Here is a 16124-nt window from a genome sequence, read left to right on the forward strand (position 1 = left end):
TAGGGGTGTTACAGGGAGTGCCAGGTGGTAGCCAGTGGGCTGACCACCTTAAGGGTGACTGCACACTTCTTATGACCACTTCCGCTGGGAAGTGGGCATAACCCTAACCTTAGTGGCCTTATTCCTTCTAAACAAGATATAGTAATTCAAAAAGTAGTGTCCACTTCAGCTCATGCACATTTGGGGTCGGGTCTCTCATGAAGTGGGCACTCCTACTAATTTTCCTACCTGTGCTTGCCACCAAGGACAGGTTGGTTGGTCATCTCCACCATCTGGAGAGACCTTGGTCGCATTACAAAGGGGGCAAGGCCTTTGAAGCTCACTGCCCTGAATGTCCATCCTGCCTGGGAGGAGGTCGCACCTCTGCCCAGAGGAGGCCTTCGAGAGCACGGGCTTTCACTTTGGGTGGCCAGAAACGCAGTCTGTGGTGGCTGAGGTGGTCAGGACCAATCAGTCAGCACACTCGTAGTTGGTAGGTTTTCAGGGTGCACCTCTAAGGTGCCCTTTGTGTGCAATTTTGAATAAATCCATCAATGGGGTTAGTGAGGGATTATTATTCTGAGATGTTCGATACTGAACACCCCAGGATTCGGAGAAGCCATCATGTAGCTGGGGAACTCGTAATGACTAGTGTCCAGCACATGCATTCAAAATAGCTTCCCTGTGCACTTACTGTGTCTCAGAATCGTCAAAGACATAGCAGGGGCATATCTGCTCAGGCAGGTATGCCCTCACATGTAATATAATGCACCCTGTGTTAGGGCTGTGAGGCCTGCTACAGGGGCAACTTACATATATTGCATGCATTGTTTAGGGGACATCGCATACAGGCTGTGTGCCATGTCGTGTTTTCAATTTTGGAAGCACCTTGTTATGCTGCCTTCAATGGACTCTGCATAAGGTTGGTGCTGGGTCCTTCTGAGTGGCACAAGTTGTGCTGTAGCTCTGAGTGGCCCTCCTCAGTACCCATGCTCTAGGTACCAGGGTACCATTTACTAAGGACTTATTGGATACTTTAGGGGCTGGTCACCCAGGGATCAAGTGACCCGGTGTCTCCTTTTAGAGAAGGAAACCTGACACAGGGGACATGGTTAGAAGGAACCTAGTCGAAATTGCTTCTAAAAACCAGACACAACGTTGGGGGCTGGGGGTATTGCAACCAGAAGCCAGCTCCCTACACCCATTATATGCTATGGGATTTAGATTTCGGCGGACAGGATATCTATCACCATTGTGACGGAGTGATAGCAGGAACAGACCTAGGGGACACAATAGCCTGAATTCCCATGATTTCTGCTGTGTGCATTAGCAGGTAACATGACAGTCATAAAATGTTGCTGCCTACCGGTAGAACGCTCAAGATATAGTAGTTTCTATGTCACAGTTTTGGGAAATAAATGTACATTTATATGCATCTACATTTAGCGGCATCTGGTTAATAACGGTAGACTTACATGGCTGGTAAATATATTGAATTGCAGAACCAGTGTTTCTGTTGTACTTGCCGATTTAAAAACTGTTTTAAAGAGTGAGTTACTAGTGTCATAAACCTGTTACGGGGACAGGTGCGGAGGGGTTAGATAGCCCAAACTAACTTTATTTGCTATTTAAAACAATTAGAACATGTGCAGAGTGTAGAAAATGCTGAGGGTTGTGACTTATAGAGAGGATTTCAGACATTGTGCAGCACATTGGAAAATTGAAAAATGTGTGACTTGGGTTTGTCATCCATGGCGCTTGCGCCATTCGTGGTGGACATACTGTATCCTGTACTTAATAAGTGGCTTTGAGTCAGTCCCTTTTGACCATTGGTATCTTTTGCAATGGATTTTGTGCCGGAACATTCACTAGTTGGCTTGAGTCATTGTCAGTCACATCTTTGATCAGCTGACAGATTAGTGTTAGTCTTAATGTTTTTCTATTGGCTGTATAGATGTGTCCTTCTGGCTCCATTGGAATGTGTAAGGGACTATTTTACTTCAGAAATGAATCATCGAACAGTCAGAACCACTGGGACTGAGCAGAGATAAAAGCACCTGAAAATGGTTGTAACAGAAAATAAAGCCTCTTTTACTTACCTGTGTCATCAGTTTTCCATTCATTCTGTTAGTAGTTGTTCCCCAATCTTACTGGGAAAAGCATCATTAGCAAAATCAGCAGATTTGACAGTGGTATGGGATGCGCATACCTAATCTGCAAGCCCTACAAATGTCAATGGCTTTGTCAGAGTTTGTTTTTTTGAGTGTCTTTTTGTTAATAGTGCAAAAAGTATTGCTTTAAGTTGAAAGATCTGGTGTGGAGAAAATGTTCTTTACATTCCAAGCTTGCAATCACTATCTTTTGCCTTAATAGAACATTCACATTTCATGACTTCACCAAAACAGGTTTTGGCCAGCCCATATTGCCTGAGGGATGCCACTGAGTGAAAAGGGCTACTGGGGGGACTGCTTTCTTCCACTCATCTATGCCCATTTAATGCTGGGAACTGGAGACCCGACCACACAGTTTGTCGACTTCATTTACTCATCTTGCAGCATCTCAACAGAAGCCTGCTACTGCAACCTAGAGATTTAAGACTGTTGCTTCTCTGTCTGCTCCCCACAAGTGCCCATGGAGAACCTACAAGTGCTTACTTCAGCTTGGATGGATTGGTATAGCTCGAGGCAGGAATCAGGATCCCCAAAGGCATCAAGACTCTACCTCACTTTCAAACTTTTTCCCTAATACCTGAAACTCTAAAACGTGTGGCACCTGGTGACCATTGCCATGGAAGGTCATGACTTCAGCACACCCTCCTCTTGCATTCAGATTGTTTATTGCATTTTAGTCTCAGATCCCTTTTTAAAAGATTCCCTTTTCATCTTCCTCATCTTTTAGCTTATGGGCCAGTAGGCTGAGGCAGGGCCCTGCACACCTTGAACTATTTCTCACCTCGTAGTTCTGGCTTGCTGTATGCAATATCTCTGGCCTCAGATTCCCGCACTTGTGCCTCCTGTGCTGGTCTGGTGACCAGGCTTCTTCTTCTCATTGTTTACAATCTTTTCAGAGACTTCTCCACTACTACTTATCCCAAATCATACAAACTAACTTTAGTCCATTTACCATGGAGATAAGTTTCTGCAAGGGCTCTGATTTCTGTGTATCAACATAGAAACTTGAGAGCACACCAGAGGTGAGAATATCTTGGATGTGTACTTCTGCTTAGTTACTACAGTGTTGCACTAACCTTTGCCTCCCAAAAGGTGGACACAATAAATCCTACCTGTTTGTTCAATATGGCCTTTCTCCATTGTGTTTGTCCTATATGCCCTGCCCTGTGGGGTTTTTCCGGATGTTATTTCTTTCCTTTCATATGTCTGGTAATGTATTTACACCTAGCAAGTATGTCTCTCTTAGAACATTATATTCGATAGGCAGGCATATGCTTCTCACTCATCTAGCACCAGGACCCTGGTAGGTATACAAACGTTCCCTGGATGAATTAATCTGCCTTATATTCTCAGTGCCCTGCATAGTACCTGGTCTAAATTATCCCCTCTGCAGCACCGTGGTGATGGACTCCTGTTGCCAAACACCCAGAAACCTACAGTCTTCCCACCCCCTACAAGCTCATAGAAAACCAAATGTTTAGGCTTTTGCACACCACATGCATAAAGAGACACACTATATCAACAAAACCTGGACACAGACTAACAATCATACGTTGAAAGGCAGATTCAGACCAGTGAACAAATATGCAGGTACTCATGATGTGCCACAATGGAGCATAGTTTGATGTGCAGCAGCAGTATAGAGGGTGATGTGCAGAAGTGGAGCACTAAATGGTGTGCAGCAAGGGACACAGTTATGTAGCAAAGATGCAGAGCGTGATGTGTAGCAAGAGTGCAGAGGGAGAAGTACAGAAGGGGAGCATGGTTATTTGCAGTAGGGAGATCATACAGTGATGTGCAGCTGGAAAGAAGCTGGCTGGAGTGTAGCATAGTGGTTATTGGTGATGTGCAGCCAGGAAGAACAATGTTATGTGCACAGTGGGGTACATTGTGATGTGCAATAACAACCACACTGTGATGCTAGGTAGTTCACAAGTTGCCCCAGGTCAAGCACAAATAGTTCATGTAGTATTGATTTGTTTGCCCTTTAATGCCAATTGCATTTCTTTCCCTCCTCTAATTTAAATGCAGGACTACTAATGTGAGAATACAAAGAAAAGAACAAATCTGGATAACCAGTCATACTGCTAATGGGAAAACCTGAGAACACTACAGAAGACCGAGACAAGAATTTTCATCCTTCTTTGTAATGCAGTTGAGTTATACTTTTTAGAGAGCCAGACAGCTATTTTCACCTGTGTCCAAATGCAATAACAGACACTTCAGAAGTGCTGTTGGACTCCTTTGGTGTATTCCATTTTCCTTTTGTTGCATGACATATCTGTTTTTACATCTTGACAACTAGGCAGCACTGGTTTTCTGGTTGTGAAACACGTATTGTGAACTAACAGTGAGCTTAAAGCCCGCCCATTGCTTACCAATGGTTCGCTTTCGCCCTCTCATTATCCTGCTTTTTATTTGTTGCCTTGTGTGGATTTGCCTTTCTTCTTCTGTGTTTGCCCCTCTCCTGGTGCATATCCTTCTTACTAGTTCTTTCACTGCTTACTTTACAGTACATTTTTTCTTTTGGTTAAACACTCCATAAGAGTGCATGTGATTTCCAGCTGTCTCTCTCGCGTTCTTTGCTTCTTCCCCGCCCCATCTGTGTTGCACTCACCTTCATGTGCTTCTCCACCACACATTGCTTTCTTGCTCGTGTACTTTTTCCTGTTTTCTCCTTTTGTTCTCTAAGTCTTCTGTTCCTCATTGCTGCTTCACTCACCCTCCCATTCCTTGCTGCTGCCCCCAGCACCAACCTGTGTTTTGTACTATTATTATTTTTTTGCGGAGGGCCAGGCAGCAAATCTAGCCGGCCATTTCCACTTAAAGCATTTTTGCGCTAGTTCTTTTTAGTTTAGTTACTTATCCTTCTCAAATCGATGAAGGTAAATTTAAAATAAAAAAAATTGCACCCACTTAATTTTGTAGGTGCCCACACCTCTCCCAATAAAACGGTACCCAGCATGTGAGGGTGGGAGTTTGGTATGCACGGGAAAGGGCCAAACCCACAGCCATCATGCATCATGTGGGGGAGGATAAAAAATACAGATGGGGGTCGGCGAGTTGGCTGTAGTATTTGGATGTGGGATCTCGCATCAGGTATTTCTAAAAACTAGAGATACAGCAGAATCCAGGAAGTTGTGGTTTGTGCAGATCTCACCAATGTGGGAATATGAGGAAATATTTTTTTCACTCGACATTTGACAGTTTTGGGCATTATTAGTGAGGAGGTATTCCACGATTCACACAAGCCACAACAGTTATAGGTCCATTTTAGCTTCTTGCCTGGACACAGTATTTGGCTTAGGTTAGGCATGTGGCCTGTGCCCTTTCATCCAGATAATATGCTCTGTTTTCATTTATTTAATTTTATTCATTTTAGCACAGCTTGTTTTAGTAGTGAAGTTTTGTTTTCATAATCACTGCAATGCAAGAGCATCATGATCAGTGTTATGCATGACATATTTTCATTGTGTTCTTTGCCCCGACTTGACATGAACAGAATGAGAAAAATACAGGATAATATTTTGGTATTACCACCACAAGACTGCACACACACAGTCTAACACTTAGGTACATACCCATGTCAGGCTTATTTTGCAAGAACAAAACATGTTTCTTATATAAACACCTTGTTAGACAGACTGATTTAGAGGGGGTTCCAGCCAGGATTTTCCATCTACACTGCATGTGAGTTTGCAGCCGACCTCTGCCCTTGTATCGTTCCGGAGCATGATCTAGAGACAGGAGGCCTGACCATGTTCTAAAGTAACGGGGGTGGGGTGTGCTTCTCATGGACACTGCACGGACAGATTTGGCTTGCACTGCCATGCTCTCGCTAGAGGCTACATAATAGGCTCTATGTAGGAATTATATATTTTTGTTTATTGCACTATGTTGGGGTTGTTCATCTTTACATCTCTGATATTCACAATCCTGATTTTGTTATTTCGCATTGTCCTAATCATTGCAGCTTGTGCATTTTATCATAGATTGCAACCTTTACAATACATGTATTAAAAACTATCCTGAATCACCTTTGCCTGTGTGTGTAAGAGACTTGTATTTGGAGAGAAAAGGGTAAAACGTGTTCACCACGATTTACCTAAGGGGTTTTCAGAGCTCCATGCTAGGCTACCACAAATCATTTTTACCATTTGGGTTCGGTTGAGGTGCTGCTAGAGAGCCGGGAGGGTTGGGCCGACAGCTGTCAACTGGTGTGGGAATGACTCAGTTGCCTACTAGCAGAGGTGTTGCCTCCCTAAATCCAGCAGTCTTGTTGAGATACGAGAGTCCATATGACCCAACCTTTTAGATTTTATTGGGTCTCTAGTTTCCACAAATGAGAGTTTTTTTTTTTTTTTTCTGGGTTCCAAGTAAACATGTACCACATGCTGTATCTCATTGATAAATGGTGCACCAACACTTCTCAGTACATAGATGCAGTTGTTACTGTTTAGCTCCACTGCATTAATGCCACACTCAGATGTGGACACTAGGGCACCGTTGACAACTCCAGTAAATTGTTCAGTTTCAGAAAACAGATAGTGTGTCTAAGCAACTTTAAAGTGCAGGATGGTTGTTAACTTTCTCCATCTGCTCTGCCAGGGGAGCTGAAATGCAAATACTGAGTAGATGGGGGAGAGAGGCACACTTTGTGCATGGAAGCCTGACTGCTCACTTTGTAGTTTTTTCATTTTACAAAATATTATCTCGGGTGCCTTGTGGCATTCCAGTTCCCCTTATGGAGGTAGATCATCTTCTAAGAGAGGAAAACTGAGATAAGAGGTGGGTAGAGGCTACCTAATGTAATCTACTTTATTTCTGTCCTAAATCGTCCACATGGGAGTGGAGTTTTCAAATCTGAAATACTACAGAAAGTAAATGACTTTCATGGAGACTGTGATGCTTTTGGATGCATAAAAAATTAAACACACCACAGAAGAGGGTCCTTACTTTGTCATTGTCCCTAACAATCCAGATTGTAGTTGGGTGGCAAATTAGTTTTGTATTACAGGAAGACTGCTACTCCTTCCTGTACCTCTAGATACTCATTGGCACATGTGCTGCTTTGCTTTAAACCAAGAGGGAACGATGCCAAGGAATACACCACTCTTAGATTGAGTAATTAATTTAGTAAGGCATTTTCCAGTTATCAAAAAAACCATACTAAAATAAGAACATGAGCACTACCCTTGAATGCAGTGAAACACGTGCAAATGGCAAAATATTCGCAGTAATTATAAAATGACAGAGAGAAAAAGTTAACTACATCAACAATGAATATATGTAGTGAAAATATATGTATAGCCAAGCTGGATAATTAAGAATGAAAATGCATCGCCATGAGGGTCGAATCCATCATCATCATCCTTGCCAACATTAAGCTGGGGAACCATAAATGGCTGAGACAGGAGAACTTCCCCCAGCTGGATCTGATTGGGCAGTGCGTCCACTTCCAAAATGAGTTCCTCTATGTCAGTGTTACGTTTTCCCAGCTTTATATACTATAAATGGACTCACAGGGAAGATTCTAGTAATAAACACCTTCCTTTGGTTATTGACTTCAAATGCTGGCTGTACTTGGTCTGTGTCGAAAACATGCAAAAGAAGTGGCCATGCCCCAATGTGCATTCCTGAGACCGAGCTGTACCTTTCTCTGCTGAAAAATTCTCACCCTAGTACACTCATCACCTCTGCATCCCCCACAATATGTTTCCTGCTCTGGTGTGAGAAGGGCTAAAACACGTTCAATGTAGAAAACAAGCTTTGTGGAAAAATACCTGCAACACCGATGTGCAAGCTTTGCAGAATAATACCTGCACACCGATGTGATGGCACCTGAAGCTAAGCACAAAATGAAGTCAGTGGTCAAGATGAAGTTGGTGTACAAGTAGCATTACAACACATAAACATTAAACAGCCTGCAAAAAATGTTGGAATTGGGTTTTACGGGGGCACAGTGCCAGGTTCCATGTTCGTTCTGTTGTTTTCGACCATATGAAAACATGCTTCACCTGAAAAGGTGAGACATTTCTTCCATCTTTTGATTTCGAAATAGGACGTGACAGTCTGATTGTGTCATGAAATGCCAGGTAGGAATCCTTCTTTACCCACAGTTGGGATTAAGTTTTAGGTGGAGATATTTGTGGCGGAGAAGCAGTGCGGTTTACATAATGCCAGCATTGCATTTAATGAAAAGGTTGAAAACACTACCTCAAAGTTGCAAAATGTGAATAATTAAATTATGTGAACTTTGGTTGTGAACAAGCCAGAAATTAAACTAATAAGCAAACTGTTTAGGAAATAGCAACAGAAAAACTATCCTGGACGTGCAGTGATGGTATTACTTGTAGTGCCACGTCAGAGTGAACAAAAATGAGATCTGAAGACAAAAGGGGTTGTGGTGTGTTAAAATTGAGCAACTAAAAAAAATAAGACCTTGAGTAAAGTTAAGAGATAAAGGGTCAAGAAGCTGAAGTTTAAAATATTGTTCACTGAATAACTATATAAAGATAAATTTACTTTATATAAGCAAGAGAAGGGCATACCATATTTGTATCTAAATCATGGCTCCAACATAATATTTCTCAGTTTACGGAGTTCAATGCCTGTTTCAAAGATGCACTAAAAATGTTGCACAATCCGACAAGATTGCAAGCACCTCAAAATATTATTTGAGTTTCTAATCGCCAGAATTGAAGACCACGTCTGCTGCAACATAACAGCTTTGCCTTTTTCATTAGTTAAGCAACCTCCACAAAACCACATTTTCTGGACTCCTACCAGTGCCCAAATAGATGCTGAATTTAGCTAAATACATAAAAAACATCTTACAAACTAGACAGTGCTTTGCAGGAATGTAACTGAAGAAGTTCCTCCACTGACATGACGTTGCTCTGTTACTCATGATTAATACATTCTTCATCACACCAAGAGTCAGTTCCTGGTCCCCTGAAACATGCCACTGACACCACTCTTTTCAAGAAATCATTGGTGACCCAAATATCCTAGCCAACAGTCAAGCAGTTTCAAACCAATGCTACCCCAGCAGGACCTTGTGAACTGTAGAACATCTTGCGTGATCGCCTATAAAGTTCCAGGCTTAGGTGGATACTGAATCTACTCTGGCTAGCATTAGAGAGGAGATGCTATGGTCAGGATGCCGTGTGGGACACACTGGTGCATGCTGGTCCCATGTGATTTGCTATTCCAAATCTTGTAACCATATGCATCTTCAAAACTGGAAGAGGAAGGGAAGATGTTCATTATGTGGGCGCCACTGGGACTGAAGCTTTACCTATCATGACCTACACATTACGCTGATCACCAGGGTTAAGTTTAGCATGACTAGATGAGCCACAGGACTCACATGAGACTTGCAGGTGGCGGTGGCCTTCTTGAACACTTGGAGTACATATTTCTAAAATGCCCTCGCTAGGCAATAGTGATACATAGTTGCTACAGCCGGGTATTGCTATGTAGAAGTTGGAGATCTTGTAGCTAGTTATTCAGAGAAGTCAACAAAGATCTTGCATTCAGAGAAGTATACCTTGCCCACTACTTGAATACGGCTATAGATGTGCCTTTGTATGTTTTTCAAAGTTTTTTTTTATCCATTAGATTTGTGAACATGCATTTTTGTTTTACTCTGCTAGTTTACTGCTAGGATATGAACTTGTATTTTGATAGTATTGAAAAGGGGTTCATTGTGATTATGTGAAAATGCATTCTGAACTTTGTTAGTTTCACAAGGGTCCCTGGCACTTGTTATTCTACAAAGAGATATCCATCAGGATTGTGAAAGAGCTCATTTACATTGTTTCAATAATGGAAGCCAATGGAATCACATTGTGCATAAACTATTTCTTGTATGGTATTAAGGTACAGAAGTAACATTCACTTCTTGAATTGTTTAGCAAACTGCATGTTATTCACACACGCTTTCCATATTATAGCTAGCAATCATCACTCTGAATGTAATCAGATTTGTGGAAGACTGTCAATCAATATTGATGGTAGCGTTGGATGTAAACAATATAGACTAGTTTAGACTGTTTTTCGAAGATAGCATATTGGTTTTAATTATATTACAGCTCATGAGAATGACCAAGCTTCATCCCAGAGTACAGAGTGGTAAATACAGAAATTATCAACAGGTATATCAAATCTAACATCAAAAGTCAGCTGCCAATGTCAACACTGCATTTATACTAAAAGTTCTCCCTTGTCTTTAAATATTAATATTTATTCAGTGCAGATCAAACCCAGTTCTACAACCAGCAGTATGATGATATCTAGTGTCTCTGTTTCTCTTACTTGTCCCATTCCCTTCCCCACACTACATGTTATTAAAGTAAGGTGAGACTACATCCTGCCTACATGTTGTTCTTGTAAGGTTTGCTGTGGGTTTGTAGAAGTATGGAAGCTCCCATCGCTCTTGCTGGATCGGAATTGCAGTGGTTAGTGCATGTTGACAGATTGCCCATCCCACGTTATCATTCCAACCCGATGTCACTGGCATTTTGCAGTTCTATTTATATTTAGGTATTGGGGGCTATGAACTAGGTTTGGGCAGTAGACTCCCTCGGATCCCAGGCAAGTAACTGTTAAGAACCGAGGCTGCAACTGTTGGAGAGAAGATACTTTTCATTAAAAATGAGTTATATATTTTTCCCATGAAAAACTATACGAATGATAGGGACTTGTGCTTCATGAATGTGTTCATTCCGTTTTTCAGTCCTTTTAGGGGCGAGCGCAAAGCGCTTCGTCCCTCTACTAATCTCTCTTTAGGGGGATTTTAACCATGCCCCTGTTACACCAGTCAATTTCATTGGCTTGTGGACTTGCCTTGTAAAATCCGCTTGTTTTCATTCGTGAAAGGCATGGTTACGTCATGCCTTTTCCGGTGTTTAGCTCTCCTCAAGAGCACCGGTAAACTATTGGAAACATACGAGGCTCCATGTCATCCGTATGGTTTCTGGACTACTTTTTCTCTTGATTTCACAAATGCGGCAAGAAAAGTCCGGTTAGGGGTTTACAACGCTAATAGCTCTAACTCGATGTAATGCGAGACCTGTTGCATTTCAAAGGCTTGTTTTAAAAGAGGAATAGAGAAGATAAATTAGAATTTTACCATTGTGTGCAATCTGTACCTAAGGTTTGGTCACTTAGAAAATATAGCAATCAAAAATAATTTCTGGGGCCCCCAATTGCAGTATTTATACATCCCCCCCCCCTTTTTTTTTTAAAAACAAATTTATTTTTTCTTACAGGTGTGGAAGTAAGAAATACTGCCTTCCGAAGTTTTTGCACTGCTCCATCTCCTGTTGTCTCATACGAAGAACTCAAGGAATTACTTGGCTCACAAAGCACTGTCTTAATTGATGTCCGTGAACCATGGGAAATTAAGGAGTATGGAAAGATTCCAGGTTCCATCAACATACCTGGTACGTATGAATATAATGGTGAAAGGCACAAGGTGTGCATTTTCTCTGGACATCACTTGTAGAGTTTTTGTCCAATTATTTTTTCCTGTTTTGTTTTCGTGATGGGAGAAGTTGTGTTCGCCACAATTACTGGTTTGGAACTCTGGTAATGAAAGCCTCCTAGTATTATTTTTGTAGGTAACAAAGCTCAATTTACCTTCATGCACAAGGTACCAGATGGTTCTGCAGCACAAGTACATCTTCTTTCCCAACCCCACCCTCTAAGGTGTTCCTGACCTAGCACATCACTTATTAAAATGTGAGCCTGGAAGGAGTCCCTAAAGATCCCTTTGAACCAGCCAGGTTCCGGGATGATGCATGGCGTCACCGCGTCTACTTCAGCATTAAGGGCTGGTGTACTTACACTGCCAAGGAATGTAATACCTCAGTTTCACAGACCAATGTTTTGAAAAACACAGCCAAAACATCAACTATTTTTCCCATTTTTTTTTTTCTTTTTCTTAATGAGCTCCTTGGATTTTGGTGATCACAGATAACTGCTGTAAACAACATGGACCATATTACTCTTGAATGAGTCCATTGCAGACAGAATATTGCAAACCACTTCCATTATTCCTCAGTGCTTCCATCATTGTCATTTGACCACAGCTCCTGGCAAAACCTTTAGAGAAGCTGAGGAAGGCAGGTGGGGGCCAGGGGAGTTTACTTGAGTTAAACTTATGACACTCCGTGAGGGATGGTCTCATTCACAATTGAGTTGTATTATTACATTTAGACAGAGCTTCATATCCCATTGTGGAGCACCCGTGTACAGTAATACATGTGTATGTTACACCATGGGGAAGTGCTTGGCTGGAAGTGTCATTTTGTTGTGAACCTTTCTGTGAAGTGTTGAGTGTCATGTGTAAGTGACTAGAGAGGAACTATTGAGAAAGCGCCTAGCAGTGTGATGGAAGTTGAAATGTGTAAGACATATTACGATTTAAAATGTAGGGGTAGCGTGACCGGCAAGAAGATGGATAATGTGAAATAAAGCCTGATGGCCTAAGACAAACTATCCAGATCAAAATCCAGCATTCATGAAAATTGTGATTTCACCTAATTTGCACCTGGGAAACAGAAGCCAATAAGGAAACACACTTCTTATAAATGCAGACGTCACTGGTGCTCAGAAAAGTGGGCACATAAGCAGGGCCCCTTGGGCCAGTGCCAGGAGAACATGATGGCCGCAGGAAAGCAGATGCGAGTGTAGTCTCCCAGAAGAAAAGGACATTGACTAAAACAGGCCTCGACAATTGGGCCTGCAATTGGCTCTGAGAGGCTCTGTTTAAAGAGCCTAGAGAAGGAACTGAAGAAACATAATTGAAGTGGAATGTGACGAAGGCTCCAAAATGGTGCAGCAACTGCTCTGCAGGTTGGCTAGATGGTGGGTGCAAGCTTCCACCGGAATCTTGAGTGTCCCACAGAAAACCAGGCAAGAGAGGGGTGCGGAGGGAACCATGGACATCTAGAAAGATCGAGTACAGGATGGGAAAGGCAAGCGTCTCCCAGAAAGAAATTGGAATGGAGAAAGACTGAAATAAGTGAGTGAAAACATAGGTGAAACCACTTTGATGAATAACCCCCTGAAAAACACTGGAGACCCTCCTAAATAAAGCCCATAAAGCCCTTAGTTGTTTTACATTATGCACTGTACTACTAGTTACTAAGTGGAATAAAGAAAGGGCTCAAATATATCCTGCTTACAACAGCACCCAAAAAACCCAAAATGATAGTGTCTGTGTATTAAGATACCAGAGAGATGCTGAAGGAGACTTAAGAAACATGCAGATGAAAGCAAAATATACAGCACACACAAATAAAAACCATGGACATCTGAAGGGAAATCCTAGAAGAAGTGCCAACAAAATAACCGAATGAGAACTTCAATGCCTAAAAAACTGAAAAACAAATTGAAAAGCCTAACTGAGTGAGATACAGTGACCAGATGCTGCCAGTGCATAATGCAGTGGTCTAAAGAAATTGAAAAAAGTCAACCAGCCCAATGTAGAGGGAAAAGAGAAGAAATAAGTAGAGTCAGAACTAAAGAAACCAAATAAAACTAAAGTACTAATATAAGTGATACAGGCCCATGATATGAGACGCATAGTGAAGGCCAAGATAGGTGGGAGCAATCAAACAATCAGAATACACAGTATACATCAGAAGTCGGTGGCACTTCCTATGAGAGTACGAGACCGGAAATGAGCAGCCAGCCAGGCATAGACGTACATTCTACAATTACTATATTGAAAGAAGTAAAGGACACCCACTGGGCCCTCGAACATAAAATCAACACTGTATTAGTTGAGAGGCCCCTCATAAGAAGTAATATGAAGAAAGTAATGGAAATAATGACAGGCGAAAAAGCAGTGTAAGAGTTTACAAATAATCTTAAAGCTTATTTTAATTGATGAAGTCTAATAAAAAGAGATTGTTTGAAAACTATTACGACAGTAATACAAAAGTAATACATACACATAATTTAAAAGATGGTATTTAACTATCACTTACAATTTACTCAAGTTCTGAATTACGTTTATAGCGGTCTTTAAACTTTTCACTTCTGTTTTGATCTATAGTAGTTGGGTCAATCAGTCTTTAAATCTTATGTTTCTGGGAGCTAGGGTAGTAAAACGAGAAAGGCAGATATCTGCCTCGATGGACTTAATTGCAGCCATCCTTTTATATTGATTAAGGACTGTAAAATGTTCAGGACCCACAGGGTGGATTAAGTTAGTCCTCCAAAGTGGTAGCTACGCCTGGAAGATTTCTCAAGCAACTAATTGTTCATTTTGCTATTTAGTGAATAGTTTTAGTGGACTGATAATGCTGTAGGATATTTTGTACAATGAGAAAAACACTATCAGTCTGTTGTGGGTGCTTTGTCAGGTCTGCCAGAGTATATATTGATTATATAGCCTGGAATGATAACAGTTGGCTGTTCATGTTGTTAGACTGGTAATTGGGAACACAGATTTGGAGCACTGTCTGAGGCTCAACGCAGTGAGGATCCATTAGAACCAGCTATGGTTGTTTAAAAAGTAAATTAGGCGTATCAATCCCGATCCATTAACAATCAAAGAAATCGAGCATTGTAGGAATGGCTAAGGTTGCCTGAGGAGATTGGATAGCTAAATTACAAGCAAATATGAATAGTGATCTCCTTGCTGGAGCCGTTCATGTGCCCACCTGCAGCTTGGCGAAAAAATAGTGAGAACAAAGCAGGTAGTTTTGAGATTGTGTTTTCATTATTGATCTGGGGAGATTGCTTATTTGCTACTTGCTATTGTTTTCAAGATAAATCCAGATTACTGGCATTGTCTGTTGAAGTGACGCAGGAGTGATTGTCCCAAACTCAGAAGAATAAGACTGTGGATTGAACCCAGGAGCGACTATACCAATTATGCCCCTGCAGTTTGTGTGGTAGATTCCAGTTTAATGTGATTATTTACTTGTAACATTTAGTGGACTGCACATGGACATGACTATCTCGATTGGGTACGTTTTTAAGCTAATATTTAGTTGATGGCAGGGTTTTGGGTCTTAAGTCCTTTCCAGGCGTGACCGGCTCCTACAGGGAAGACACTGTTGGAAGACACTCTTATGTTGTTGCTCCATTGTTGGATTCCTATTCTTTATGCCCTAGGAAGATAGGTAGAATATAGTGGGCAGGCCAAAGGGACAGTCCCCCATGTGACGAGGGACGTCACTTCATCCTTTCAAAACTTCACACTCCCAGCCTAAGATTTGGAAAGAGTATGAGTTGAAAAGTACACTTATGACCAATTGAGGCTCTGGATTAGATTCCAGGAAGGACAACCAGCAGACAGTAGCATGCTTCAGACATCAAAGAAACTGACTAATGCTTCTTTCCGTACTGTGGGTAATTTTTGTAACAACATTTATATTAAAACATACACAACTTGGAGCCTCTAATGTTGATTTTTCACTTGCAATCACGTTCAAACCTTTCTTTTGGTAAGATATCTACATAAATCAAAATTCGGTACTGCCTCTGAATGTGACCATCTTGAAAAGGCATGTAAAAGAAAATGTTGAGTTGTCTCAATTAAACAGTCAAAGAAACACTTGTATTTTAAAGTGAAATCCTGGGATATACATCTGGGGACTGGAATACCCCTTGCTGTGAAGGAGCATTGAGGATGTTTAATTTCTTCTATTTTGTGGCCTATACACAGAAAGGGTCTTGCACGCAAATGCCCAAGTTTGCAAAGACTGTATGGCCAAAAAGTGATCAAGAAAGATTAATTATCCATATTCTGAATAATATCACTTTTAGCTATTTATGTAGCAGATGTTCTGGGTTTTCGTAACACTTCCCATGTGTTTCCTCCCAAATTAAGAGATAAACTAATTTCTTCAATTTTCTATGCAGACAATATGGTTATAATGGATCTGACACCTGTGGGTCTGCACAGGCAATTAAACGTATTTGCCTATATTGCAAAACAAATGATTTTGA

At 41.3% G+C, this 16124-nt stretch overlaps 1 protein-coding gene across 1 annotated transcript in view; it reads left to right on the forward strand.

The window, feature by feature from the left end:
• The window catches only part of LOC138296433 (thiosulfate sulfurtransferase/rhodanese-like domain-containing protein 3), a 55688-nt gene that overhangs the window by 17141 nt on the left and 22423 nt on the right, over positions 1–16124 (forward strand). Inside the window, exon 2 of the mRNA XM_069235547.1 lies at positions 11426–11599. Coding sequence (XP_069091648.1) covers positions 11426–11599 — 174 coding nt within the window. The remainder of the gene's footprint in view (positions 1–11425; positions 11600–16124) is intronic.

This window comes from Pleurodeles waltl, chromosome 5 (assembly GCF_031143425.1).
Source record: "Pleurodeles waltl isolate 20211129_DDA chromosome 5, aPleWal1.hap1.20221129, whole genome shotgun sequence".
NCBI classification, from domain to species: Eukaryota; Metazoa; Chordata; class Amphibia; order Caudata; family Salamandridae; genus Pleurodeles; species Pleurodeles waltl.